The sequence below is a fragment of the Plecotus auritus genome, assembly GCF_963455305.1.
Source record: "Plecotus auritus genome assembly, chromosome: 2".
In the NCBI taxonomy this organism is placed as follows: domain Eukaryota; kingdom Metazoa; phylum Chordata; class Mammalia; order Chiroptera; family Vespertilionidae; genus Plecotus; species Plecotus auritus.
The window spans coordinates 171,279,526-171,307,058 of NC_137771.1; the positions used below are offsets into that span (position 1 = coordinate 171,279,526).

At 44.2% G+C, this 27,533-nt stretch overlaps 1 protein-coding gene across 26 annotated transcripts in view; it reads left to right on the plus strand.

Annotated features, from left to right (window-relative positions):
- Positions 1-27,533, plus strand: part of KALRN (kalirin RhoGEF kinase) — a gene marked incomplete at both ends in the record, with an annotated part of 667,375 nt that overhangs the window by 389,977 nt on the left and 249,865 nt on the right. For 16 of the 26 annotated variants that reach the window (XM_080657248.1, XM_080657225.1, XM_080657253.1 and 13 more), the window contains 7 exons: positions 4,538-4,704; positions 11,238-11,357; positions 17,357-17,575; positions 20,697-20,846; positions 23,239-23,353; positions 26,721-26,836; positions 27,277-27,399. In XM_080657248.1, coding sequence (XP_080513374.1) covers positions 4,538-4,704; positions 11,238-11,357; positions 17,357-17,575; positions 20,697-20,846; positions 23,239-23,353; positions 26,721-26,836; positions 27,277-27,399 — 1,010 coding nt within the window. The remainder of the gene's footprint in view (positions 1-4,537; positions 4,705-11,237; positions 11,358-17,356; positions 17,576-20,696; positions 20,847-23,238; positions 23,354-26,720; positions 26,837-27,276; positions 27,400-27,533) is intronic. The other 10 variants (XM_080657256.1, XM_080657228.1, XM_080657232.1 and 7 more) reach the window with 1 other exon arrangement.

The window sequence follows — 27,533 nt, forward strand, 5'->3', positions numbered from 1 at the left end:
ATAATTTGGTTGATATTTAGCCCTTCATGCTAAATTAAGGGCTTATATTTTGATTTTGTAGGAGTAAATGGAAGTAGAGAATTTCCATACACTTATTTTCAGGTGTGAAATTTATAACATTGAGCCAGGTTCTACTTAATCCCTCGGGTGCCAACAACTCTAACCAAAACAGAAGCCTTTGCTTAAATCAACATCAGCCTTAGGAATAGAAGGCAGAATAGGAACACTCTCCTCACTTGCTCATTGTGCTTTCCTCAAATTAGCGGTGTCTATTTGAGTCTCAAGTTGGGAGGTATTTGCTGGTAAGAGTCAAGGTGGAGGGATATGCTGGCTGAATTCAGAGTCCAGTTCCTCCATCAAAAGTTGGAAGTGCCTTTTTTTTTCTTTCCTCTGTAGACCTTACTTTCTTCTTCTGTCTAGCGTGGCAGGTGAACCTTGATTCCTAAAGTTCTCACTTTCCATGCTGCAGCTCCATCATCATCATTGGTTATGCCACAGGTCTTTTGTCTAATATAACCTGGCCATGTGACCGTTATACTTGACCTTACGAATAAGACAAGAGCCATATGCCCTATGGATATGTTCCTTTTGTGGTTGAATCACAGCTTCATGTTCTCTCCTTATGCAAGGCTTTGAAGTGAAAACATCTCTGGAGTCTGTGGCTGTGATGCTTAAAATTTACTCCAACCACAGTATTTGAAAATAAATAAATTTTAAAATAAATAAAGTTTTAGGGGGCGGGGTCACTCTTCTCAATGAGCATAGAGGTTAAGGTGCAACGAGGAGAAGGTGCAGCAAGGAGAGGCTTGGCATCCCACCCCCTACCCCCTACTCCCTGGGTGTCCTTGAGCATGTGACTCACTCTCTAAGCCTCACCGTTCTCTGGAAAATACCGATCACGAGAATAACAACCCCAGAGAGTCACTGTGAGGATGCAGTGGGATAATTCCTGAGCATGGCAAGAGGTCCGCAGAGCTTGATGATGATCATACATCACTCTAGTATTCCAGCACACAGTGCGTTTGGTTGGGGTCACTTGTGTTCCTGTAGCTTCTGCAGCAGCTACAGTGAGGGCAGAGGGTTGTGTCCTGCCCATAGCAAGTTCTCAGTAATAACACTGGCTGGATCATCAAGAGTGAACATCATCATGGGTGAAAAAGATGGAGGTAAAAATAATAGGCCACAAACAATGTTACTTATGTTGTAAAAGGAAGGAAAGGCCTGTGTTTTTCCAAAATGGAAGCTATTCTGGGGTTGATGGGAATGTGGACCTTGGGGGCAGGTCTGAGAGGAGGGCAGAAGAGAACCTGATGTAAAACAAGGGTTCTCGAGACTTGGCTGCATATTTAGAATCCCATGGGGAACTTCTTTAAAATACCACGGTCTGGGCCCCACCCCTCAGGGATTCTTACTTAATTAGTCTGGAATGGGTCCAGAGTTTTAAAAACTTCCCAGGTGATTTCAATGTAGAGCCAAGGTCGATAATACTGATCTAAAAACCTGATTAAAGGACTATAATTTCTGAACTGAGTGTAATACTGAGGCAGTGATGTGGAAAGAGAAGTGGAGAGGGGAGAAGAAAAAAGAAAAAAAAAAAGATGTTCTCTATCCAAGGCAGATATATATTTAAAGAACACAGTCGAAACGCATATTACAAGAATGGGCAGTATAGCCAGGAATCCCCAACTCTTACACGGCTAGACCATAGATGCCTTTCCTTGAGGAAATTAAAGTGGCACCCCCCACCCCTCCCCAACCTGGCAGCAAAGGAAAGCAAAGTGAGAGTTTATTACTAAAGGTGGCATTGAGTCCCAAATAAGCACAATGCCAAACCGTCTAGTAACTGAGTGTAACAGAAGGACCATTGTACATCTGATCCAGTGGTTCCCAATCTTGTTTGCATGTTGGACTCACTCGGGGAGCTTTAAGATTTACCGATTCTGGTGTTCTTGGTCTGGGGTGTGGACATGGAATGGTGATTTTTATGAATCTAATGTGAGCCTAGATTGAGAGCACTGGTCTAAAAGCATCCAAACTACCATAGTTTCTAATTATATACTTTGAGCAAATACATAAATAGCAATGGTAAGATTTTATGTTTATATTTTATACAAACCATTTCACAGTCACATTAGTAATCAATAGTGAATGTGTTATACTTTCCCTAAGGGAAAGGGAAAATGGGTAATTTTTAGACTACTAAAACCAGGCACTGTATATACTAGTACTTTATCTCCGAGTTCTCACAACACACCCAGAAGTCTTTCTTGGGATTCCCATTTTACCCATGCTCAGAGAGGATATGGAGATCAGATATCATGGATAGGTTACAGCCCATGGATTAAAAGTTACATCTGTCCTTCCCCAAAGCTCTCAGGTACTTTCCACCACGCACATGGCCTTAGTGCTTCCCTAAAGAGGTATTTATTGGGTGTTATGAGTCAAGCACTGGGCTAGGTCCTGCGGATGTGGAGAGGCATAAGACAGACTTGGACCTAGTATCAGAGAGCCTGCATTTCTGCAAGAGCATGGAGAAGTTAATAAGGAACAAGCCTCAATGCAAGTGTTCTGATGGAGGGATGAGAACAGGGCATTGTGGGAGCACATTAGAAACTTCAATACAGCATTCTATAAGGAGACTGACAAACTATTTTATCACAAACCTGAGGCCCGATACATGATATTTGTACATGGGTTGGGTCCCTAGGCCTGGCCGACAATCAGGGCCGATCTGTGGGGTGACCGGCAGGGCGATGGTGGGGCCCCACTGGCACCCACCTTGGCTGGCCTGGGGCCTACAGGCTGGGGGCAGCTCCTGCATTGAGCATCTGCCCCCTGGTGCTCAGTGCGCATCAGAGCAACTGGTCATTCCCCCAGTTGTTCTGCTGTTCCGTCGATTTGCATATCAGGCTTTTATTATATAGGATACGTTTCAATACTTGATACAAAGAACGAACATTCTTGTTGCGGCATTTCTGAGAGCCCCTGAGGAGGCTAATTAAGCCTCTGATTGGGAGTAATGTCAACACAAGAAAACCATTTGCTGTTGATGGATGGATATGTGCCAACTGATGGGTTTTAACTGGGACCCATTTCAATGTGTTGGAGGAAGTGAGAGAGAGCAGTGAGTTTCTGTTCTTTTGGGTGCGGCTGGAGTAAGTCTTCCTGTTTTCCCATTCTCCATCCACAACATGATGTGCTACTGAGGAGCGCAGAGATGTCCTAGGCATCGTCCTCACCCATTCCAGTTCCTGTGTCCATCTCTCAGAAAACAATCCAAGTGAGTAGATGAGAATGAAGGGCAGGCTGTGAGCTCTTCTGGATGATGTCCTACGCAGGTGGATGACCCCTTTGATGCGTTACTAGGCGTAGAGACCTATTTACCTGCACTGTGGCAGGGGTGTGGCAGGGGTGAGCCATGAGCTTCCTGTAGAAAGACACTTTGCCCAAGCCCAGCATCCTAAACGTCAGAGACACATGCAGAATGAACACCAAGCTGGAAAAACCCCACATGGTGGCTGGAAGCAGGGAAGAGCATCTACTTCTGCAGATGGATTTTAATGAGATTTTCAGAAGGTAAACATGGGGTCAAGGGTCATCCCATTTAGCTGAGCACTGCAGATGTAGAAATGTTGTATTGTTTCTTATTTTTTATTTCAGTCAAGGAGAGGCTCTACCTCATCCTCTCGGTAATTGAAAATAGTAAGTGGAGGGAGTTGACTGCCAAAAGGACAGGCTGTTCTTTTCTATCTCCCGTGGATATTTCAGGAGCGAGGACTGGGAATTATGAAACTGACAGAAAAAAATAAACATGAGAAGATACTGAAATTATTACCATATAACACCAGAAAATTTCTTTCCCACTCTCCCATATTGTCATTATATAAAACACTATTTTTGCCTCTATAGAAATGAATTTCCTTTCGCGTGTACAGCCGTGCCCTGTACTACCCCGACTGTATGCTGCAGGTGTACCAGTGGTGGCGGAGGTGAATGTCTGATGGTGTGAGTCAGAGCAATGGGGACGTCTCCCAGAGCAGATTTCTTTTTCAGGTGGCCATCCACTGAGATTGGTGGGCTCCCCAGCTGACCACCTAATGAGAATGTGCCTTGGGCAGAAGTGCCTGAGGCAGGGTCTTTTTGGCTTTATTTTATATTTCCCAGTATGATCCAGAGGCTGGCTTGTGAATATTCTGGGTGTTGGCAAATCCCCCCTCAGAGACTGCTGGGTGCTGTCTTGTCTGGGGATGGACTTCCAGAGAACCAGCTCTCTACAACACCAGTCAATATAAGGAGCTGACCATCTGTTGAAAAGTTAGTCCCAGGCAAAGAACCAGTTAACCCAAAAGAGATGCCATGTTGGAGCATCCCAAACAAAGCCTGTTATGGCAGTCTGTCCAGTTTCACAGAGGGATGCATAGTAGTTGGGAGGGTGCTGATAATGGCTATTTCTGAATTCCAGCTTTCATATGACTATTGAATGAAATGTAGTCTTTATGGTACTACCTGGTTTTTAATTGTTTATCTTTTAAATCAGGAATTGAGTTAATCTGTGAGAAAGACATTGATCTGGCAGCTCAGGTGCAAGAGCTACTGGAGTTCCTCCACGAGAAGCAGCATGAGCTGGAGCTCAATGCGGAGCAGACGCATAAGCGGCTCGAGCAGTGCCTCCAACTGCGGCACCTCCAGGCTGAGGTCAAGCAGGTGAGCCTGGCTCCTCCACCTTCCACTCAGGCTTCCCACCCGGGCTTCCCAATGGGGCTGGGCCTGCTCCTGGTATGGGGTGAGGTGTACAGAGCCACAGGTGTAACCAGACCTCAGAAATAGATGAATTAAGGAATGGTTGTATTAGTTTCTGAAAGCTGGGCTGCCATCTATTGGATCTGACAAACAGGTCTAAGGGTCCAGTGTCCCAAACAAGAAATGCATAATTCCTCATTCATAACAATCTAAGGAGAGCATTCCTGAGTTGTTCTCAGTCACTGAAGGTTTTTCTCTTCCTTTGCATCCCCAATCCTGGCATACAGTTCATGGGAAATACAAATCCTTTATCAATAAGTATATGGAGCCTTTAGAGCTCAGTTGATTAATTTGGGGCCCCTGTGTGCCCTGTGTAGTACCTGTCACATAGCTGATAGTCAATACATGGTAGCAGTTGCCATCATTCTTTTCAGTGTGGTTCCGATAACATTTTCTTACCACATTAAAGTCAATTTTAAAAAGGAAGAAGGGTTCTTATCTATATGAGACATGATACTAGCCATTTTTCTAAGGACATACCCAGGACTCTAGGAATCTCTAGGGACATACCATGACCAATGGCACATTGAAAAAATACTACATATTTTACTCTTATGTACACCGACTGCTAGAGCTTTTAGATTTAAATCTATTAATGTACCCCAGGGAACAAAAATATCATATTTGATTTAATGATTGCTTGGTCCCTTGGAGTCAGGGTATTCCTTGCTAATGCCTATGTCTTAGTTATAACATTGTTATTTATTAACATGGGCAAAAGTATCTTCTGTGCTCCCCTTCTCCCGCAGTCAGTGCTCAGCCAGAGCCCATACATGCTGTGCTAGAGATTCCCCACTGAGCCCCAGGCAAGACCAGATCACAGCGCTGCCATCCACGTTGTTTTCTGCTTAGTTGCACTGGGATCCTGCGTGGATCTTTGGAGAGAAATATTATTCACGGGGACATGGTGGGACTCCTGGCAGTCCTGGAGCAGTAAGGAGAATACAAATCAGAAACGCTTGGCAGTAGTGATAGTACTTTCTTTTCGTATGAGAAGTATTTTTTCATTCGTGATCTCATTATAGGTGAACAAGCCATGGGGGGAAGTGGTGTATGTTTACTGTACAAATGAGGAAACTGAGGTACCATAGGATTAGTGCTCCCAGGGCCTCTTGACCAACTCAAGCTAAAACTGGAGCCCAGGCCTCCTAAATCCAGGGTCCTACAATTTGCCTCTGCAAGACCCCACGCCCACCCTGCGATTTCAGGGGGAAGAGAAAGAAACCCTGCAGCAGAATGCAGTCCGGGTTTTCTTGGCCTCTACAGCATTACACTGAATCGCTGGCAGGCGTGGTTTACACCTGGCAGCGAGGTGGCACCTGCCCACTCACTCAGTGGGCTCCAGCGGTCATGGGGGTCCTCTGCTCTGCATGCTGTTATTCCTGCCAGTGGACAGTGGCCGGGACGACCATCAGAACAAAACAGATCAGATGAAAATTATCCCTGTTTGACTTTGAAATGAATCTACTTTTGCTTTTGTTTCTGGTTTTTTACTTACTTATTTATTTTTTTGCGCCAGCATTAACAATGTAGAGCCAACACCCTAATTATGTGTTTTTTTGTGTGTGACTAATATGAAAATGGAAATGAATGTTCATCCTCCAAGTATACATCCTGTATAGAATGTGGAGCTGGAATGATGATAATACAGTTTGTCAAATGGGAAAGTGAAACATCTATCTATGAATAATTCAGGCTTGATGAATATCTATATACATTTCCATTCAGCATTGTATGAGTTGAAGAACCAAAACAGAATCCTCCTATGGGGCTGAGGAAACCCCATCTCTCATCATGCTCAGAATGACACACAGTGGGATTGGAGTTCCAAATGGGGCTGGATTGCTCGCATCAGAATTTAGGGAAACTGTGAAGGCCTTTGCAAAGGACAGCGGCCATGGGGGTGACAAGGGACTGCTGTTGGGTCCACCCACCATGCCTCATTAGACAGACTTGTTTTTCTTGTCAATGTAAGGCTCTTTCTCTAGAGAGTTGTCTAATCCTGTTCAGAGCAGGCATTTGCGTTTGATGGAAGTTGGTGGAGCAGGAAATATTGATTAGGAAGCTGTTGACACTTGGAAAGAGGGAGTTAATTTAGATGTCAGTATTGATCAGTGGGGCTACATTTAGACACCAGCTTGAGAGTTTTCTTTTGAATATACTCTCAAAAGAAGAAAAGAAAAAGGACATTTAATGGAAACGCCATCAATGGGGACAGAAAGGGGAGGACAACAATGTGTTATTATACCGCTCTGTCGTTAGAGCTCTCAGAGAGGAAAGGTTGAGATGTGGCCATCATAACCGTAAGTATTGTTATGTCACAGTTACATGAAACTGAAGCTTTGAGGGGGACGATGTCACAGACATTAGACTGAAAATTATTTTCAAGTGTTCAGGATAAAGGAAATTGGCTAATGCAACTGATTTTTTTTTCCTGAGGGATTACCTAGGACTTTGTATGTAAGATAAATGGCCCAGATACCTCCAGAAAAATGTTGAGTCTTAAAGGGAACCACTTTCCTGATTACAGCCCATGGTCTAGGGCCCCAGACCACCCAAATGCCCCCTTTCTTATAGAAAAGTCGTTCTCCAGACCCCACAGAATGCTCTGATTGCTTTCCAGGAAAATTACTACTCTGGTAAGGATGACCTCACATTTACTAGATAATTCAGGAAGATTTGAATAGCCTATTTAATGGGCATAAAACTAAATAAATTTCCATATGTATTCCTGAAGAGCAGTGCATTTAGCAGAAAATAAGCCAAAATGGATTTATAAGATTTGGGGGCTCTAAGCAATGAGGAAAGAAACCACATGTATTTGTCTACTAAAGATACAGACTTAAATTAGCCCTATGGACCAAATACTGGCCAAAATTTGCATAGTATCAAGATGGACATTCAAAACAAAGGAGAAAAATATTATGCTGTTTTCATATTCCTGTCAACTGGATTCACTATACATAGAACTTAGAAAAGAGTTGGGGTAAATCCAAAAAAAAGGCAACCACTATCCATTTCTATCCATTTCTGTCAAAGTGGAGATAATGAAGAAGTCACATGGTCATGGCCTATAAAACCACGATGGATGAACCCATACAGTCTCAAAAATCATGAATCTTTAGAACTAAGAAACATAGAAAGCATGACAGGCTCCCAGGTACCCTCTGAGGGGCTGATGATTCTCCTGTGGCTGGAGTTTCAGAAGTGGCTGTGCCTCGTGATGGTATCTGCAGTCGCAGACCTCAGAGTAGTGGCTTTGAGTGCAGCCTCACAGATTTATTGTCAGCATGACCTAGAGAACACAGCCATGTACCTGCAGCTTCCTCAGCCTGCGTGGTGGCAGGGTCCACCTGCCCAGCGTGGATGGCTTCATCGTTTGTGGGCATCCACATCCAGTTAACTAAACAAGTCTCCTAACCCAGTTAGCTCTTGGCCTGAGGAAGCAATAGATCTCCATTTCCGTTCCCTCACTCAGCTCTGACTGAGTCCCCAAGCATCCGTACTCTTTCAGTCCCTCATTTCTGCAAAGCTACGTTCTCTGGTGGACTATGGTTATAGGGGCCGTCCCAGAATTTTGAAAGAAGTGTGGAATGTTAGGGCTCAAAGTGACCTTCAAAGATCATCTAACCTATAGGTAAACCATTGCCTCAATGATTGATCAACATAAAATGTTCACTTGGTGGATTATATGTTATGGTTTGCAAAGTACTTGTACATTAATTATTTTATTTCATCTTTACCCTGTGACTTAGGCAAGCAAGGGGTTACCATTTTACAGAAAAGAAAACTGAGCCTCAGAGAGATGAAATGTTTTCAAACTTACACAACTCAAGATTGGAAGAACCAGCACTTTCTCATTTTTATTATAATATTTCTTCTACTACCTTGCACTCAATTGGTTGCTCACCGAAGAATAAATAACCACCTTTATGAACCAGGAACACTAAGGACTATAGTAATAAAGAATTACACCAACAAGAATTGTCATTAATCAGAGTACAAAAAATGATGATAACAAATCAGCTAAGATACTACCTAACATTAGGAGGCCCAGAATATGCCAATAAATGCTACAAATACTGCAAAAATTAATATTCCCAGACTTTCTCTCTTCTCATTGTGAGAGGTACAAATGAAGAATCATAGCATTACCTAGCTTTGCTCCAGAACTCAAAATGAGCACCACCACTATTATCCTGCTATATTGCATCAACCCTGATACAGAGAGTGACGGTACTGCTATCCTAACCTCACAGATGAGAAAACTGAGACTCAGAGGGTTAGTAACAAAGCCAGGTGTGCTGACTTCAGGTTTTGTGCTCTTTCTATACTATCTCAGTTCTGCTTCTAGGACTAACTCAATCATAGGGATCAGTCCCACCCTGACTGAACCTGAGGCATGGCTAAAAACTGCCATGCATTTTTTATCTTCCTAAAATCAAGTCTCCCACTTTAAAGTCCTGCAATGCCTTTATAAATAGTGTTTGGGAAATAAAAGTGAGCAAGGATGTCAAAGATATGGCATAATTTAATGAAAGAGGTAAAGACTGGAGCCCATAATATTTCTAAATGGAAAAGCTGATAAATGGGGATCTCACAACCCAGCTACAACTGATGTTTCAATTGGCTGAAACTGGAGAGGAATATCTCCTCAGGAGGCCCAGAGGGAATCAAATTGCCCCTCAAGCATTGAGTTGTGATGTATGTGGAGAAACTGTTTCTCTGACACCCTCAGACGAATCTTGAACCAAGCAAAATGCAATGAATCATGGCAGAAGGACTAGATAGTTCAGAAATGTACATTTTGAGCTCCATTTTGCAAAAAGATGAAGCATTTGGAGCACACAATGCATGTATGCTTGCACCCAAACTTACAGGCAGCTTTGGGAAGTCATTCGCCCTTCGATCCAGCCAGTCCACCAGTGGCATCGGAGATTTCACACATACACTCTAAGCAGTTATTTCCTGCAACTATTTGCTGTACAATAGTTGTACCTCATCCACAGTCTGCCAGACCGGCCATAAATTAACATCTCAATCCAGATAGCCCTGCCTCAGTGGGATTTCTGCCCCCGTGTTACCCATGCATGATATGGCACCAGTCATTTCGGCCCGAGGAGGAAATTTGCAAAATGTTTATGAGGGTTATTGCACAGGAGACCAGGCTTAGTATTTTTCTAATCGTTTAACATGAAGAAGTGAGAGGAGAAAATAATATTCTGAAACAGATTGTGGTGACTTCTGTTTGTGTTGAAGTGACAGATACGTGGTATTTACTGATTTTGACATTTCAAAAGAATTTTTTCTCCAATAAAACTCTCAGATTTCCTAATAAAGAAAATACTTGGCAATTTGCTGGTGACCAGACACAAGGTAGATTTTCAAGACCTGATTCTTCCAGTTGGATTATTCGCACTAACACTATTAGCCTGGTAATTGCACATGCCCATTTCACCTAGGACGTCTAGACGGTGTCAGCTGTTTCTCCTTCTATGCTAATATTCCCTCACTGAGAACTAATTAAGGTGACCTATAAATTTTACCCAGCTGAGTCATAGCCTCTAAATCAATTATCACTTACTCCCCCTTTTTCTAATGTTCCAGTGTGTGGATTATTTACACTATTTTGCTTGTTTTCTTTCTCTTTCCTCCTTCCTCCTTCCTTTGGGTTGCTTACCTGCCAAAGCTCAAGCCTGCCACCTTGGCTATTTTGTAGGGCATAGGAGGTTGGACCCACTCCTTAGGTTTGACCTGGGTGTTCGTCGTAGATAATCCCTCACTCTTTCAAAAACATTACTGCATACCCGTCATATGCTGGATACTGTGCTGGGCACTATACGAGATGAAAATGTGACTAATATAATACTCTGCTGTTCTGGAAGTTTACCTTCTAAGGGGAGAAATGAAACATAGGTTGGAATAATTGACCAAAGGCAGCCTGAGGTGAGTGCCACAAAGGTGGTACATGCAAAATGGTACGGCTGTGCTAGGTGAACAAGAGGTCCTTTCTAATGGGAGTGATTAGGTTGGTAGATTTCAAGATGTTATTACTATTTAAAATGGGTCTTTAAGAAAGAAAAGAGTACTAACAGAGGGAGTTTATTTATACCATTCTGTGTTCCAGGAGGAACGTCAGAAATGGACATACAATGCAATCAGATAAAGTAATGTTTAAATTAAGTGGGTGAGAAAATTGGGACAGAGGCATGATAAAGGTAGGAAAGAATATATGAAACTGGGAATGAGGTTGGTCCTTAAAGTAAGTACCCTGTGGCACAGGGTGCCAGGTAAGATGAGGAAGATGACCAGTCTAATTACCCAGACCCATCCTGTGGGTGGCAGATAGCTCTCTGACTGAAGGACCCATCAAAGAAGGCCACAGCTCTGGGGAAGTTGCAAAGGCCGTTCACCTGTGCTCCTGTCCGACTCCCTAGGTCCTGGGATGGATCCGCAATGGGGAGTCGATGCTGAATGCCAGCCTGGTCAACGCCAGCTCCTTGTCTGAAGCGGAGCAGCTGCAGCGGGAGCACGAGCAGTTCCAACTGGCCATCGAGGTACCACCCACATCCGGCTGCACCGCCCTCCCCTCCCCTTTCTGTTCTCTGGTTCAAGTGGGACCATTTCTCATATGTGGGTGTCCCTTTATGTAACGAAGCCCTCACTCTTCCTAGGGAAATGGTCCAGGGAGCCTCCCTACTCTCCCAGAATTGATGGAGAAGCCAATGCAGGTTTACCCCCCCACCCCCCACCCCTCACCCCACCCCCCGCAAGGAGGCCTGGTTTTAGAACTCAAGTATTCACACTACAAACATCGATTTGCTTTCTTTCTAATTGGTACCTTTGACCTTCAAGGCCCCTGGTGCGTTGAGTTTTTTATTCATTGTGGACTATGCACCATGTGAGAAATGTAAAGGTCACACAGAATTGAGGATGAACAAGTGAAAGAGTCATTAGTAAATTAGGATTCCATGTTAAACGCTTAGTTTACATGTAAGGTTGATCCCATTGTCAGATTCGGCCTTTTTACAAGAACAGTGATCACGGGAGCAGACAGCGCTGGATGGTTTGGTGCACTGAGAGTAGTTGTTCAGTGATGCTGCTTCAAAATAAAACTGCACTTACAATCATCTAATATAAATCTTATCTTGCTTTAAATAATACCTTTAATGATCTTTTCTGCTAGAACATTATCCTTCCCAAAGAGACTTGAGCTGATTGCTTTAGCATGGTGTCAGGGAAAATAGTAGGAAATGAGACATGGGAACGATATTAAAACTAAAATAAGCTCAGTACCAATGGGAAAAGAGATAAAGAGGGAAAACGTCAAAGACATTCATTACTTGTGGTTCAGTATAAATTTCGACCCACTTCTGAGTGTGTTAGAAATGCAAAGTGTTATCTTCTACAAAAAAATTATTGTTATTGAGAATTTTCCACAACAGTGATACAATTTTAACTGTTCATGCCAATGAGTACATGGTTAATACAGTAATCGAGTTGATTGCCACTCATTTTTAAACTAGTGGTTGATTGATTTCAACCATTTAATTTCCTAAAAACCATCTTATACGTGTAAAAATAGCATGAACGTGAATGGCATGTTTCTGTAAGATTTTTGATATGTCCTCAGGAACAGCTGCTAGTACCAGGGTACTGTTTGAGATTTAAGATTATAAAATATACTGTATATTACCCACACCGTATGGGCACAGATAATTTTCTAAGGGAGAACTAACCAGAAGAGAGAAGTTTTATTATCATTAGTTGTCTCTGTTGCATTTTCCTGGCATGCCCACACATGAGAGGTTGGGAACTATTTACCATAAAGAAAAAATCAGGACTGGGGCTACAGTCAAGAATCAGGCATCCAGTGGGTAAGGCCCAGGGAGAGGAGCAGTGTGGAGAACAAAGGTTTGCCAGTCAGACCGGAGGAATGCCATCAGGCTGGGAGGGATGCTGGGCAGGAGCAAACAGCTCTTGGCCATACCTCCTCCTTGTTTATATTGCATGTGAAGGTTTACGTGCCTGGCAGGTAATTAAATTTTAAGTCCCTTAATCAGATGTTGGGAAAGTAAAACCGAATGTCATGACACACTTGAGCATCTCAGTGAGCTATTGGAAAATAATGGGTAAATGCATTTGCAACGCTATCTAAATGACTAAATCTGACATGACTTGCATATGCATCATGTGTTAATTTGTGGTAGAAGCCATTGCATCCTTTCATAATGAAGGCTCACTAAGCATACATGTCTCTTAATTGCTTGGGTGCAACTGGTCAGATGTTCTTGGAATTGATGTTGAGATAGAGGCCCTTGCAAAGTTTGCCTATGGTTTCAAGAGGACATGGCAGAGCAGATAGGATTTCTGGAAGATCTTGGGAATGCAGGATAGGCAGGGTCTGCAGCATGGCTAGAATAATGATGAGAACAGAACCAGAATTTCAACGTACACTCCTCCTTCAGGTGTCCTTGTGCTTCTCTCTAAACATGTCCACTTATAGCAGGTTCTGCATGGGGGAAATATGCCTTGGATGATTTAATCACTTTGAAAGCAGATCTAACTAGTCTGGTTTGGCTTAACCCATTCTGTTGGTGTTACTGGAAGCCTTTACAATGATTGCTGATAGAGAGCATAATTTGACTTCTTGAGCCCTAAGAAGGAACCCTGGATTCCAGAAAGGAAAAGAAAATAGCTGTGGGTAGGGTGACCATGTAATTTATTGCTAAAAGAGACATTTTTAAGAGTGAAGGAGGGAAATATTTATAACTAAGCCAGAAAACAGGCACATACAGAACTATCCTGGGCAAACCAGAATTTGCTTACCCTCGCTCATCAGTTTGAAGGTTTTGGTCCCACAAAAGGAGGTCAGAATTTTTACCTGAAGTGGCCTCGGTTTCAGGAACACTCTCTAGAGCTGTTCAGAACGGAGAGTAGTAGACAGTGCCCAGAAGCATAGTTTTATCAGCAAACCTGGATTATTGTGTGTTCGTATCCAAGATGTGTGGCTGATGTGCCTTCAAGGACTGTGAACACCATAAAGAAAAGCTTGATTTTAAATTCCATTTTTATTTGAAATCCTCTTACACATTTCAAGCTTAAGCATTATGGCAGACTTAGTTAAGTAATAGTGATCCAGTAGTTGTAACTGGTTAATAAATTCAGTTGATATGGTTCCATTTTCTTCTGTGTTCTGCTACTAAATATTAATATCTTTGATAATCCATGTCTTAAAGATATAGCAACCAATAGGATTAGATAAAAAGAAGAAATAAATGCAAAATAATTACTCAAACCTAGCAATGCAAGGGTTGTCATATGTCATGTACATAAGAGTTTGTCATTTTGGAAATTAAAGGAGCAAGGGGTTCCCAGGACTATTAGATGATAATGAATTTTAGGATAAACAAGAGGATTTATAACATAGCATAAATTACAGGAAAATTAAAGTTATTCCTCCTCTGTCAGAGAAAAAGACATAATAACAGGTTCATGATGACAATTATATGCTGGTTTCATATACTGAGGGGAGGCCAGATAATTATCATAATTGCTAAATGTTCACTTGGTGAACCCTTCCTCTAAATGAGACACTGTAGATGTAGATACTGTTCCGATTGCTCAAGATGTGATGTGATATAGTGGAAAGGACATAGTTTGGGAATAGATCAAACATGAATCTTATTTTTGGTTTTATCACTTCCTTGGTTGTATATTTTTGAGCAAGTCATTTAACCAGCCTGAGCCTTAGTTTCTTAATCTGTGAAATGGGAATAGTAATATTTACCTGTGGTGATGTCATGAGAACTAGAAAAGAACATGCATAAGCACAGTGCCTACCACAGAGTACACACCTGGTTAAATGACAGCTATTCAAGTGAGTTTTTAAATAGTCCTTGCCTAAGAATTTCACAGAATAAGTAAGGAGAATCAGCCAAGGGTTAGAGGACTGATATAGTTCAGAAGAGGGTAGTTTTTGGTGAGGCTCAGGCTGTCTGGAAAGGCCTCTTTGAAGGAGGTCAGAGGAGTGTCAAGGGCGACTGGAACATAGATGGGGAGAGGCTAAGGGGTGTTTATTATAGGTAGGAAGACTGAAGATAGCAAAAACATAAAGAGTATGGTGTGTTTTCAAAGCATGTTTGTAAGGAAATAGTAGGTGGTAATGGCATAGAAGTTGTTAGAGCCACATTTTGAAGCTTTAAATGACATGGTGGTCCTAGCTGATTTGGCTCAGTGGATAGAGTGTTGGCCTGTGGACTGAAGGGTCCCGAGTTCGATTCCGGTCAAGGGCACATGGGTTGCAGGCTCGATCCCCAGTAGTGGGTGTGCAGGATGCAGCCAATCAATGATTCTCTCTCATCACTGATGTTTCTATCTCTCTACCCCTCTCTCTTCCTCTCTGACATCAATAAAAAATAAATAAATAAAAATAAATGACATGGTCTAAAGTTTGAGCTTAAAATTTTCTAGCAATGAGGGAACTACTGAAGACTTTTTAATTGAAAGAAGGGAGAAAGGTTTATAGCATAAAATTCGAGTTTTAGAGCTGTAAAGGACATCAGAAGTCACTTAACCCAAGCACTTCCTACTACAAAAAACGAATCTGTCAGCAATGTTAGGGGTGGGTTGAACGGAGTAGACTTGGAAGGCAAGACGACTAGGTGGGTGACCAGCACAACAGTCTACTTAGGAGATGGTGAGGGCTGGACTGGGATTCGGGGTGAGGAACAGCAGACAAGGTGATGATGAGATTGTGATGTTTGGCAGAGAGGAGGGCACCGTCCTCAGAATTGGAAAGTGCCCTGGGAGGCCTGTTTTAGAGGGATGAGGAGTTTAGTTTAGATGTAGAACTTGAGGAATGTCTGGGAGGAAGGTGGAGGCTCTGACAGGACAGTAAAAACATTCCCCTTTATTGGTGAGGGTTCGTCCTCTCTCTAGGAAGATCTTTCACTCCTTCACTGAGAATGCATCTTTGTAGGCGACTAACTAACATGAGCAGACAGATAGATCCACTGAATCGGTGCTGCTGACCTGGGTGAGAGGTGTGGCAGGCAGCTTCCCCTCAAATCCAAAGATAAAGATAAGGGTCAGGTGTTGAGGTGAGAGATGTAGGCTGGGGAGTCATTTACAAAGAGGAGAAATGGAAGTCAAGGAAATAGATAAGAGCTCTGCAGAAGTAAAAAAAAAAAAAAAAGAGGATGGGCCTTGGGGTACCTCTACATTTAGGAGACAGGAAAAGAAAATGCTGCCAATAAGGAAAAGCAGAGAAAAAAAACAGGGATTTATAGTGGGTCGTTTCAGCCCATTAGTTTACTTTTTCCAGCTGTGTTCAGCAATTAGGAACCCAAGTGCTGATGTGGTCATCAGGCTTGAAGGCTGGCTCGGTGGCAAAGCAAAGGAATAAGGGCGTCTAGGCTGCTAGAAGAGGTGGTGCTGACATAGCTAACACTGGGTACAGATTTCAGAGACAGGGAAGGGAAGCCAGGAGGTGGTTGATAGACTGGGAAAAATGAATAGTGCTGTGTGGGCTGCCGCGTGGGATGAGGTGAAGTGGGAGTGGAGGTGAAAAGGAGGGAGGTTGTCCTCACACACAGGGAGTGCAGAAAGGATGTGCTCTTCGGGGCTGTCCCAGCACTGCTGCCCAAGAAGAAGGGCAGAAATAATTCCAGAGTCAGTTACCGGGCTTCTAGCTGATCATTTTCACTGCCAGCTGAGCCACACTTTCTAAAAGTGCAAAGGCCAAATTCCTACAGCGACATTGGGTTGAAATAGTCCCAGCAGCTGAGGCCACCCAGTCCTCCAGCCTGGTCTCCCCACCTCCTACAATTAATGTAAACTCAGAGAATGCAAACCACATTGAGCCTGAATAAGAACATAAACCTTCTACTATATACATTACCCTAAAGGCAAACACACATAATGCAGTAATGTGAGGATCATTTGTGGAGCTGAACTGTCTACTGTACTGCTCAGTTCCCTTGGTGAGGTTGCTAGGGGATGGTGTGAGATGCTACTCTTCTGCTTTATTAATCTGCCAGATTTATTCCTTCTACTGCAATCCTTTTCAACTGATGTTACTGTTTAAAATGTTTGCATGTTGGCTCAGATTTCTGTTACATGGGGATTTTTTTTGAGCTGTGTTTATCCGATCTGTAAAATGGGATGCATCATAATGAACAATTTTCTGATTAGATTTGTAAAGGAACTTTAATGTATGAGCCAATCAGAGAACAGATTTATACACAACTGTTGTTTCTCTGCTACACACACTGGAATGTCTTTAAGACCCAGAGTGATGCAAGTAGAAGAGAAAGGAGCGGGGAAAGGAGTTAGGGGCCTGAGCAATTAGTTAATGAAAATGTATGATTTTCTTTTTTTTTTTTTTTAATATGCTTTAAACAATGATGTAATTGTCATGGTGACAAAATGTTTGAATCAGTCATTTAAAGCTCTTTAACTTCTCTGCATCTTTCCACTCACGCCTCACTCCACCCCCTCCCATACCACGCCTGGGTCGTTCCCACGGACCTTTCTCTCCTCCCCTTGTGCCCAGTCCCTCTTTCATGCCACTTCCTTGCAGAAGACGCACCAGAGCGCCCTGCAGGTGCAGCAGAAAGCTGAGGCGCTGCTGCAGGCTGGCCACTATGACGCAGACGCCATCCGGGAATGTGCGGAGAAGGTGGCCCTCCACTGGCAGCAGCTCATGCTGAAGATGGAAGACCGGCTCAAACTGGTCAATGCCTCTGTGGCCTTTTACAAAACTTCTGAGCAGGTGAGGGAAAGGGCTGGGGGATGTGTGAGGCTGAGAGTGACAGAGGATTGTTTTCTGCCTCACACTGCAAATCTGCGGTACCTACCACAGCAAGAAGCCAGTCCTCTCAGTACTAACCTTTGAGAAGAGGAGAATGATTTGTGGCTTCCTTATAATGCTTTCCATTAAGGAAGTGGACCATGTGATTTGCTTCTATAAATTTCTCAGACCCCTTGGATCTAGCTGTTGAAATGGAAATGCTAGATTGGAGTGGAATATTAGTCAGCTATTGCCACAATAATGCTGTGTAACAGATCACCCCAAAACTCAGTGGTATAAAACAATAAGCATTCATTCCTTTTGCATAAGTATCTGGAGCTCAGCTGGTCTTGGCTGAGCTTGGTGGTGCTGGCTCCAAGCTGCAGATTGGGACTAGATCTGTTCCCATGTCTCTTATCCTCCTTGACCAGCAGCTACTTGGCACACATTTAGGGTGAAAGGCAGAAGTGCAAGAGCCCAAAATCTTCTGTGAAAGTGCCCTTCCAAGTCTCTGCTTATGTCACATGCTCTAACATTCTTTTGGCCAAAACAAGTCATGTGACCAAGCCAACATCAATGACGCAGAGAAGTATATGCCTCCTGTGGAAGTTGGAAAAGGACAATTTGTTGAACATAATCCCATCTACCACAATCAGACACTCTGCACGGCTTGAAAAGCAAAGTTCTTTTACTCACAGGGCTCCCAGTCTAATGGAGGAAACAAGGCTCTCTGTCATTAAGAACTATGAGCCTACTGGCAGGATGGTGTCGCTGTGGGAGAAAAGGCAGGAAATACACAGAATACAGCAGGGTCATAAAGATGCAGACCCATTACCATTACATCTGTTCAGCAATATGCACAAGAGTTAAGAGGATTTTTAAATGATTTGGGTGCTGTTAGGGAATTCTCTCTATGAAATAGAGGTTTCAAACGGAAGTAATTTTATTCCATGTAAAATACTTTCCCTCATTCCAAGTGCTCCCTAGGAGAAATAGATCAGAGAAACGTTCTCTTCTGGGTGGCCATGGGAAAGTGTCTAGGAGCAAAGGCAGCCTGTCTGAGAGAGGGCCCTGCATCCAGTGTTTCAGTCTCAGTCCTGTCTTCTGTTGCTTCAGAGAGATGATGCCTTCAGAAGTGGGAGCAGCAAAGATGAAAAAGAGCTTCCCCACTAGATCTATAAATTCAACATAGTCCCAATCAGATCCCAGCAAGCATTTTTGTAAAAATTGGTATGCTGATTCTAAGATTTACATGGAAATGCAAAGTACCTAGAGTAGCCATAACAACTTTGAAAAGAAAGAGCAAAGTTGAAGGAGTTACACTGGCTGATTTTGAGACTTGCCCTAAAGCTGCAGTGATCAAGCAGAATGGTGCTGGGTGTATGGATAGACGCCATGGAACAGAATAGAGGTTCCAGGAGTAGACCCACATCTATACAGTTAATTTTTGACAAAGAATTAATTTAGTAAATAAAGTCTTTTTTAAAATTCTTTATTATTTAAAGTATTACATGAGTCTCCTTTTTTCCCCCATTGACCTCTTCCCTGCCACCCCCACCCCAAGCACAAGCCCTCACCCCTAACTGTCTGTGTCGATTGGTTTTGCTCATATGCATGCATACAAGTTCTTTGTTCTTAAACAGATGATTCTGGACAACTGAATATTCATATAAAATGAGGCTAATGCTTCTCTACTATCATACACACGTTTTAATTTGAGACGTATCAAGGTACTAAAGAGGTCAGAGCACTAGATTAAGAATCAGGAAATTTGACCCTGAACTAACGTTGCTAAAGGTCACTTTATCTCTCAAGAATTCTGTTTCTCTGCCTATTAAATTAAAGGATTTATGCTTTATAATATTTTCAGCTTCCAAACTGATTGGTTTTAAGTCCAATACTATCACAGGACAGGTGTCAAGAACTCTTTTTTCTTAGAGTTTTTGAACATATCATGTTTTCTCTCAAGGTGTGAGCATCCTGAATGTTTTCATGCCTTGCCTAGGCAGAGATGGATGGTGCTGGGGGAGCCAGCTCGAGTTCAGCAACAGGTCTCTCACACCTGGGAAGCCTGTTGGCTACAAGGGTGTCCTGCCTGGGACATCTTTCATCTCAGTTCATAACTCAGTACATGTCCCATCCAACGCCACACTCTGCCTCGGAAAGGATGACTTCCTCAGTCAGAGGAGGCCAAGGACAATAGCTGTTCTCGCCTGCTGCCAAAGCCAACCAAGCAATCAAAGCCTGTTGAAGGGAAGTCCAGGAGCATGCGTTTCTATTTCCCACACCCTTCCCCAGGCCCTGACACTAGGCCGCCCAGGTCTCCTAACTTTCCCTCCAAACTCCATTTGAACGGCTTTTGCTTTTGTTCTTTTGTTCATTTATAAGGTACTTTAGAGCATGGCCTCTCGGCATTTTCCGAATTGAGAAAGCTCCTTAACTTTCTTTGAGATTAACCCAAATTTGTATCCCTCTGAAGGAAATATACATTTTGTAATAGAAGGCCTGGAGATGTCATTGCCATATGGTAGTATCTTGAGACATTTTTGCCGGGATATTTTTCCACGGGGAGGGGAAAGATAACATTCATTTATGGCCCATAAGACACAATGTATAGGCAACTTCCTTCTTTACCTCTGCTTGAAACTACTTCCTGCAGGGCAATTTCAGATGGTTGGGCACCCTGAGTATCTTCCCCAAACCTCATTTTCCTGTTCTACCTAATTCATAGAGTTATCATAAAGTTATAGCAATATAATATATTTTTTAAAATCCTCAAAAAGTACTAATCTGTCTTTCTTCTACATGATGTCGTCAATCCCCGTAGCTTGGCCTTTAGCCAACCGTTATCAGAAGATGATTCCAAAATCCACATCTCAGTCTTGGACTGTCTCCCAAGGTCCAGACGCTGGGTCTTCCTGCCTCCTGGACTTCCCTCAGATCCCCAAGGGCACTGCAGGCCCTCCGTCTACAAACTGAACTTTGAATAAATAAGTGTGCATCTGTTCAGGGTTCTCTCTGCTAAAGGTCCTGATAAAATACTTCTCAACTGATTAATTTACTGAATCTTCCCCCCCCCCCCCCCCCAACCACGATTCATTAGGTCTGTAGTGTCCTGGAGAGTTTAGAGCAGGAATACCGGAGAGATGAAGACTGGTGTGGTGGGCGAGATAAACTGGGGCCAGCAGCAGAGATCGACCACGTCATTCCTCTCATCAGTAAACATCTGGAACAAAAGGAGGCCTTTCTTAAGGTCAGAGCACTTTGTCATCCAAGGTCTGGGACTTTAGGCTGTTCTTCCATCTACCTTCTCTCTCTCTCTCTCTCTCTCTCTCTCTCTCTCTCTCTCTCTCTCTCTCTCTCTCTCCCTTTCTCCCCTTGTCCCTCCTCCTCCTCTTTCTCCTTCTCTCTCTCTTTCTGTCCCACCCACCCCCACTCTCACAGACACTGCTTCACAAGGACTTTCCATACCCCTGTTTTTTTCTAGCTTCATATCTGAAAGGGGGTAGTTGTAGAGAAGATATTGGCTGGTTAACTTGAAAGGTCACACTTCAAAAAAAAATTTTTTTTCTCTCAGTACTTTTTGTATAATTAGGCAGTTAGGATATGCCATTACTGCTGGTGCCAGGTTCAGATATCCTGAAATCCCACTGATGTTAATTGAGAAAAATACATACTTTCCCTCAGTTATGTTTGGTTTATTAAAATATTCTTAATTGAAATATATAAACCTACATATAAAACAATATTAAAATATAAATAATAATATAAACAATATTACAATGTAAATCTTTTGTAAATGGATAATACAATATTTAGGACAAGAATTAAAAGAAATAAATGTAGACATCTTATTTATTTATCAATTTAAAAGTTATCAATTATTGATCACTGTAACACTGTGTAGTCTGCTGTATGAAGAGAGAAATACCTCGTTTTGTTTCTTTGTTTCTAATAGAGCTCTAGCTTCCCAGGGAGAAGCCCAGGCTGCAATGAACAGGCTTTCAGTGTGTGGGAAGCCTCCCATCCCTCTTCCCTCCAGCCTTTGATCTTCTCTCCGACGGGTCTTCTGTGCTAAAACTTACCTGAAGGCTCCACTTACTCTCAGATGTCTTGCTTTCATGTTCTGCTTCCTCTCAGATTTCTGAAAGTACAAAAGAGAATTTTTATACCCTGACATATTGCCACTGATTTTCTACAATTCGGTAATTAACTGCCTTTTTTTATTATTAGGAATTTTCTCTACTGGACCACCTCTTTGAGTTTTATTTTTATTCTTTTTTTTTTTTTAAGATGGCTTCCCCTGTCCCTCCTCCCATCTGGTTGGTGTCTGCACTTGCATTCAATCAGAACCCCTAGTGATCAGCTCTTACTAATGAGATTCAGTAGAAAGTCTTCTCTATAGGGGCTTAAGATGCTTTTAAAAGTCTTTCCGTTATAAAACACAATTTAAAACAAAACAACTTAAGTAGAGCATATGAAAAATTTTAAATAGAGTTATAAAGATTGTTCTTCATAAAATTAAATGCTTCTTTTGAAGAAGGAAAAAAAAGTCCTGGTTAGATGTTTTCCGATGTGCCTAAACCTGTAGTTGAGAAACTCCCTGCTGTTGTGGGAAGTGTGTGCCCAGTGGACGGGACATCGAGCTCTCCATTTGTGGCATTAGTTGGCTATTTTGGATTTCTTAGCTTTGGACCACCCTCCAGCTGTTAAATTCGTGGCCTCTGGACAGACCCACCAGCAGTCTTTGACCAGAGCTCTCAGAAGCCATTGTTGTTCATGCAGCATTTAGAGTATTTTCTATTATATAATTTGTAGAATAAGATGCTAACTGTACAAAGGTTTTTAAATTGTACAGTTTTGTCTAAAGATCATTTAATTCTGAAAACTGTGGATAAAAAATTAGTGGACTACCATGTATTACTTCTACAATCAGGGGGAAAAAAACTGCTTTTTAAAGAAATTCAGAACATCTGTGGTCTTGAGAGAAACTAGAAACACTGCCAGTGGACCTAGAGTCTAGCCTTGACTTGCTTCATGACTCCTGCCCTTTCAGGCCTCAGCTTCCTCTGTGGGTACAACCTGGGACACACCTGTCCTCTCTGCCACCCCTGCTAGCATGGGTCTTAAATGGCCAGGATAACAGCTCTTATTCCTTTAGGTAGAGAAGTTTATTAGTGTTACTGAGGTGAGGGTTGATTTGATGGACAAATAAAATTTTAAATGTGGGTAATATCCATTTAGACTTGAGACGTATGGTCAATAGGTTTGTTTCCCAAATTTGCTTTCTCAAGTCTAAATTCAACTAATGTTAACGTGACTTTCACCAGTGCTCATGTGTGAGGCATTCTGGGGGCAGAGGAAAACGAGCTTGAGAGGGAAAGTAATACTGACTCAACTTAACACTGGGCGGGGATGGCTGATGTCTGACTTTTATTTGGGGTGGAGCGGGGAGGGGCGCGGGAAGCAGTTCTTTACTCCATGAGAGGGGGGCCTCTCTCACTGGGCCTGGGGTGTCCATGAGCCAGAGTGGCTGCAGGGCTCTGCTCACCCCTAGCTTCACAAGCCCTTCTCCGGGGTCTTGGGTCCCATGCACCTGCTGGACCGGGACTTATGTGCGGGCACTTCCCGCTTGTCTCCCTCAGGCCTGCACCCTGGCACGGCGGAATGCGGAGGTGTTTCTCAAGTACATCCACAGGAACAACGTCAGTATGCCCAGCGCCGCCAGCCACACTCGGGGACCCGAGCAGCAAGTGAAAGGTCAGGGTGACACCTGCCAGCTGCCAGCCACCTTAGCAGCACGGACCAGAGGCTGTGTCCTTGGTCTTCGTGCAGCCTCTGATTTCCTGGGTTTTCTCCTTGGATAAGAAAGAGTTAGATGTGGGATGGCATGGACTGTGATGGTTCATGGGGAATGTGTTAAACAGGCATCAAGATTTAGAATGGGGAAATGATGATAAAATTTCACCAAAGCTTTTTCTTTTATTTATCTTAGAATCTAGAGCAGCTCTCTATAATAGAATTTTCTGAAATAACAAAAATGGCCTGTATCTATGCTGCCCAATCTAGAAGCCACAAGTCGCGTATGGCTGTGGAGCGCTTACAATGTGCCTAGTGCAACTGAGGAACTGAATTTTTACTTCTGTTGAATATTAATCAACTTAAATGTAAGGAGCCAGATGTGGCTAACATATCGAACAGCACAGTGCTAGGGTGTCTTACAGCCTGGGGGTGAGACAAGTTCTAATCCTGGCCTTATTGCTTATGCTCTTAAAACTTCCATTTCCTTATTTAAAATGTGGCCCCAGACCAGCAGTAGCAACATCACTTGGGAGCCGTAGGAGCTGACACGGAATCTCAGGCCCCACTTGGGTCTAGTGAGGCAACCTGAATTCTAGCAAGAGCTCCCCATGCCACCCCAACCCGGTGATTTGTGTGCACATGAAATTGAGAGACGTACCGGTCTAGATAATCCTTAACATCTCTCTGAATTGATAACATTTATTAGTGTATGAAAAAATCAGTAACCTTTAAAAACTAGCTATCAGCTGACCACATTAAGCTTAAATTATCATCGATGGAATTGCTTATTCTGGACCCAGTAGGAATTTGCCTTTAAGGAGGTATAGAATTTAACAAATGTTGTCTTGACATAGCAGAGGAATACAACGCTGGAGACCGAGGCTAGGGGGTGAACCAAAATTGACCTGCAGTGAGGGAGCGGGTGGCGTGGAGAGCTACGGGGTTGCCAGGGGCGAGAGGCCGATCTGCTCTAGGAAGAGCCCCTGTCCCTGCTCAGAGAGTTCAGAGGCGAGGAGTTCAGAGGCCAATGGGAAGAATTAATTTTAGGAATCAAAGTCCTCTACCGAGAAGAGGCGAGCGGGTTCCTTGTCCAGGTGTGGAGCAACTGTTTGTGGTGGAGCAACCCTGTGGGTGGCTGGCGTGATGTCGCCCTCCCCTTCCTGCACAGTGCAGAGTGGATGCTCAGACTTCCAAATGCAGGTGGCAGCCGGGGGAGACCAGCTGCCTGCCCAGCGCAGACACCCACCCTGTGCCTCAGTGCTGAGAGTGGCAGGCACCCAGAGAGAACCGGATCGCTGCAACTTTGTGGGGGTGAGGGCCGGGGGTTGCCCACAGGAAAGCCTTTAAGAAAGGGGTAAAACGAGTCCTGAAACCCTCCAGGGTTTTCGCCTGGTCTGGGTTGTTTCTGTCAGCTGCCACCGAGTGGGCTGCCATGAGCAAAGCTCTGACCAGGAGACAGAAGGACTGAAGAAAACACAGGTTCTCACTCATCAGCCAATGGAAGCTTCTGGCCGAGCAGGGACTACACTCACCCCTATATCCGTTTCCCTTTCACGGGCTGCCTGCACCCAAAGCAGTGCCACTTGAGTGTTTGTGCAGGAGCAGTGATTGCTGCATAACAGTTCAGTGGACCACAGTTGTGGGCATCTATTGTTCAGGGGACTGCATGTTGGCTGGGGTCAGCTGTCCTGGCTGGGCTCGGTCGGGCAGTCCTGCTTGAGCTGCAAGTGTGGCTGGTGCGGCCCCTTCCCTGCAGGTCAGGTTCTGGCTGCTCCACGTGTGTTAATTCTGGGGCCTTGGGGGAGGGGCCGCCGATACCCAGGAGCACGTCTTATGGTGTGGATGGCAGCGAGGAGAGGCAGGGTCAGTGCACAGCACATTTCAAGCCCCTGATGTGTGGTATCTTAACAACCCATTTGCCAAAGCCAGCCACATGGCCGACCCTGAGATCGGGGTGAGAAAATACACGTTGTCTCTTCGGGGAGAAACTAAAAAATTACATGATGGGTATAGCTAAGGGGAGAGGGGCCTAGAAAAGCTCTCGGCCTAGGGGAGGAGGGACAGCTTCTGTCCTTAGAAGACCAGACTTCCAGGGAGCATTCAAAGTACACAAAACCAGCAGAACCTTTGAGTCTGAGCACGGCGACTTGGGACGTGTCCTCTGCAGAGCACAGTGATTGTGCTGGGCAGCCCCAGGAGCCCTGGAGACCAGGTGGCTAAGCACTCAGGGTCTGAAGTAAATAGCTCCCCCGTTTCCATCTGAACGACCCTGGGTGTCACCTACACTCTCTGAACCTCAGGTTGTTCGTCATAGAATGGAGATGCAGCCTTGCTGAGTGAGCTCCTGCATCATGAGGCACCGTGAAAATATAGTGAGGGCTTAATAAACATTAACTTTCCTAAATAGTCCTATTGTGTGTTTTGTTGGCATCTAATATAGTTAGCAGCAAGCAGGAGGCAGACATAATACAAATAAATTTGATTGCTTCCAGCAGCATAGGACATACTATTAAAACACTTAGGAAATCTATCCAGGTAGCCAGCTGCTCCCGAAACAACAGAACAGGCTGGGAAGTGACTTGGACAAACACCTTTCCCGGCCCTCTGTGGTGCTGTGTGCCTTGTTCACATCCCCACGCTTAACATTGTTAGAGGGAACGTGAGACTGGCTCTCTGGAATCATACCTCTAGGAACAAACTTCCACGTTGTTTCTTATGATGGGATCCAAAACAACGTGGAAGTTTGGTCCTAGAGGTATGATTCCATGTGGACACGGTTCCCACACAGCTTCCCGTTATTGTTATTTAGACGTTTTAGAGTTGAGAGCCCTGCTGTTCAAGGGCTGTGTGCACGGCTCATGTGCAGGGCAGGGGAGTAGCCCATGCCTCAGGTTATCCATGCAGTGCCACCAGCCCTGAGCCATGGCTCCCTCTGCCCCAGCCTAGAACAGCTGGGATTCTGTCAAGTCCATTCACTCGTGTAGGCTCCATGAATTAGCTGTTACTTAGGGACTGACACTTCCTACGGTCTCTTACCATCAAGGACTAGCTTTGGTGTGAAAGAATCATGGTCACTTTTAGGTCACCCTCGGGACATACTCTTCCCTCATTAGTTGAGGAACCTCATCAACAGGCTCTCACCCCAGCCTCTCCCACTGGGAAATACTCTCTGGACCATGCTTTTGCTCCCTTGCTTCTGATGCCTGGATTGGTCCTGTGGGGAGGGCTTGAAGGTCACAGTATCTGGCACTTGGGATGTAGCGGGGAAGAGGCCAGTCAGAATTGTGAGGGCCTCCCTGTGACCAGCGCGGTCTCCCCGCTGCAGCCATCCTGAGTGAGCTCCTGCAGAGGGAGAATCGCGTCCTGCACTTCTGGACCTTGAAGAAGCGGCGGTTAGACCAGTGCCAGCAATACGTGGTGTTTGAGCGCAGTGCCAAGCAGGTATGTGCAGAGCGTTCCCCGGCTTTGCCTCAGCTCCAGGGACTACACAGAGGCCACGATGACCAGCTCCTGGGACATCCAGAAAAGGGTCGTGTGGCAGGCAGAGCAGGACAGTGGGAGGCGTGGATGAGGAGAGAAAAGGGAAAGGCTGAGTTTGGCACCAGAAGTGGGGAGGAGGTTCTGGAGGAAGATCACCCCTAATTCACGATGATACTGGGTCAGTCTAATGGACAAGGTACTCTCTTTGTCAGTGGGACGTCCCAAGTCTAACAGGGGAGGGCTCATGCATAAATCAGCTTTCAAGCTGTGTACTGATTGAGTCATGTCGGAATTTCCTGGGTCCATCACGCTGTTCCAGACCACAGCCTTCATGGTAGCATGGCATGTTTTCCTACTGACCCCTGGCTTTTGGGGACTGGGTGGGTTGTTTCCTCCCACAGGCGCTGGACTGGATCCAAGAAACAGGTGAATTTTACCTCTCAACGCATACCTCCACCGGAGAGACCCCAGAGGAGACTCAGGAACTGCTGAAGGAATATGGGGAATTCAGGGGGCCTGCCAAGGTAGGAAGCACCCTAGGCCTTCCCCAAATCTACCCAGCACTTCCCAGTCTGACCAGTTTCACGTTGCAGAAGGGAGAGCAGCCTCTTGCACAAAAATGCTTCACCACAGTGGCAAGGGGGAAAGCATAGTAGGA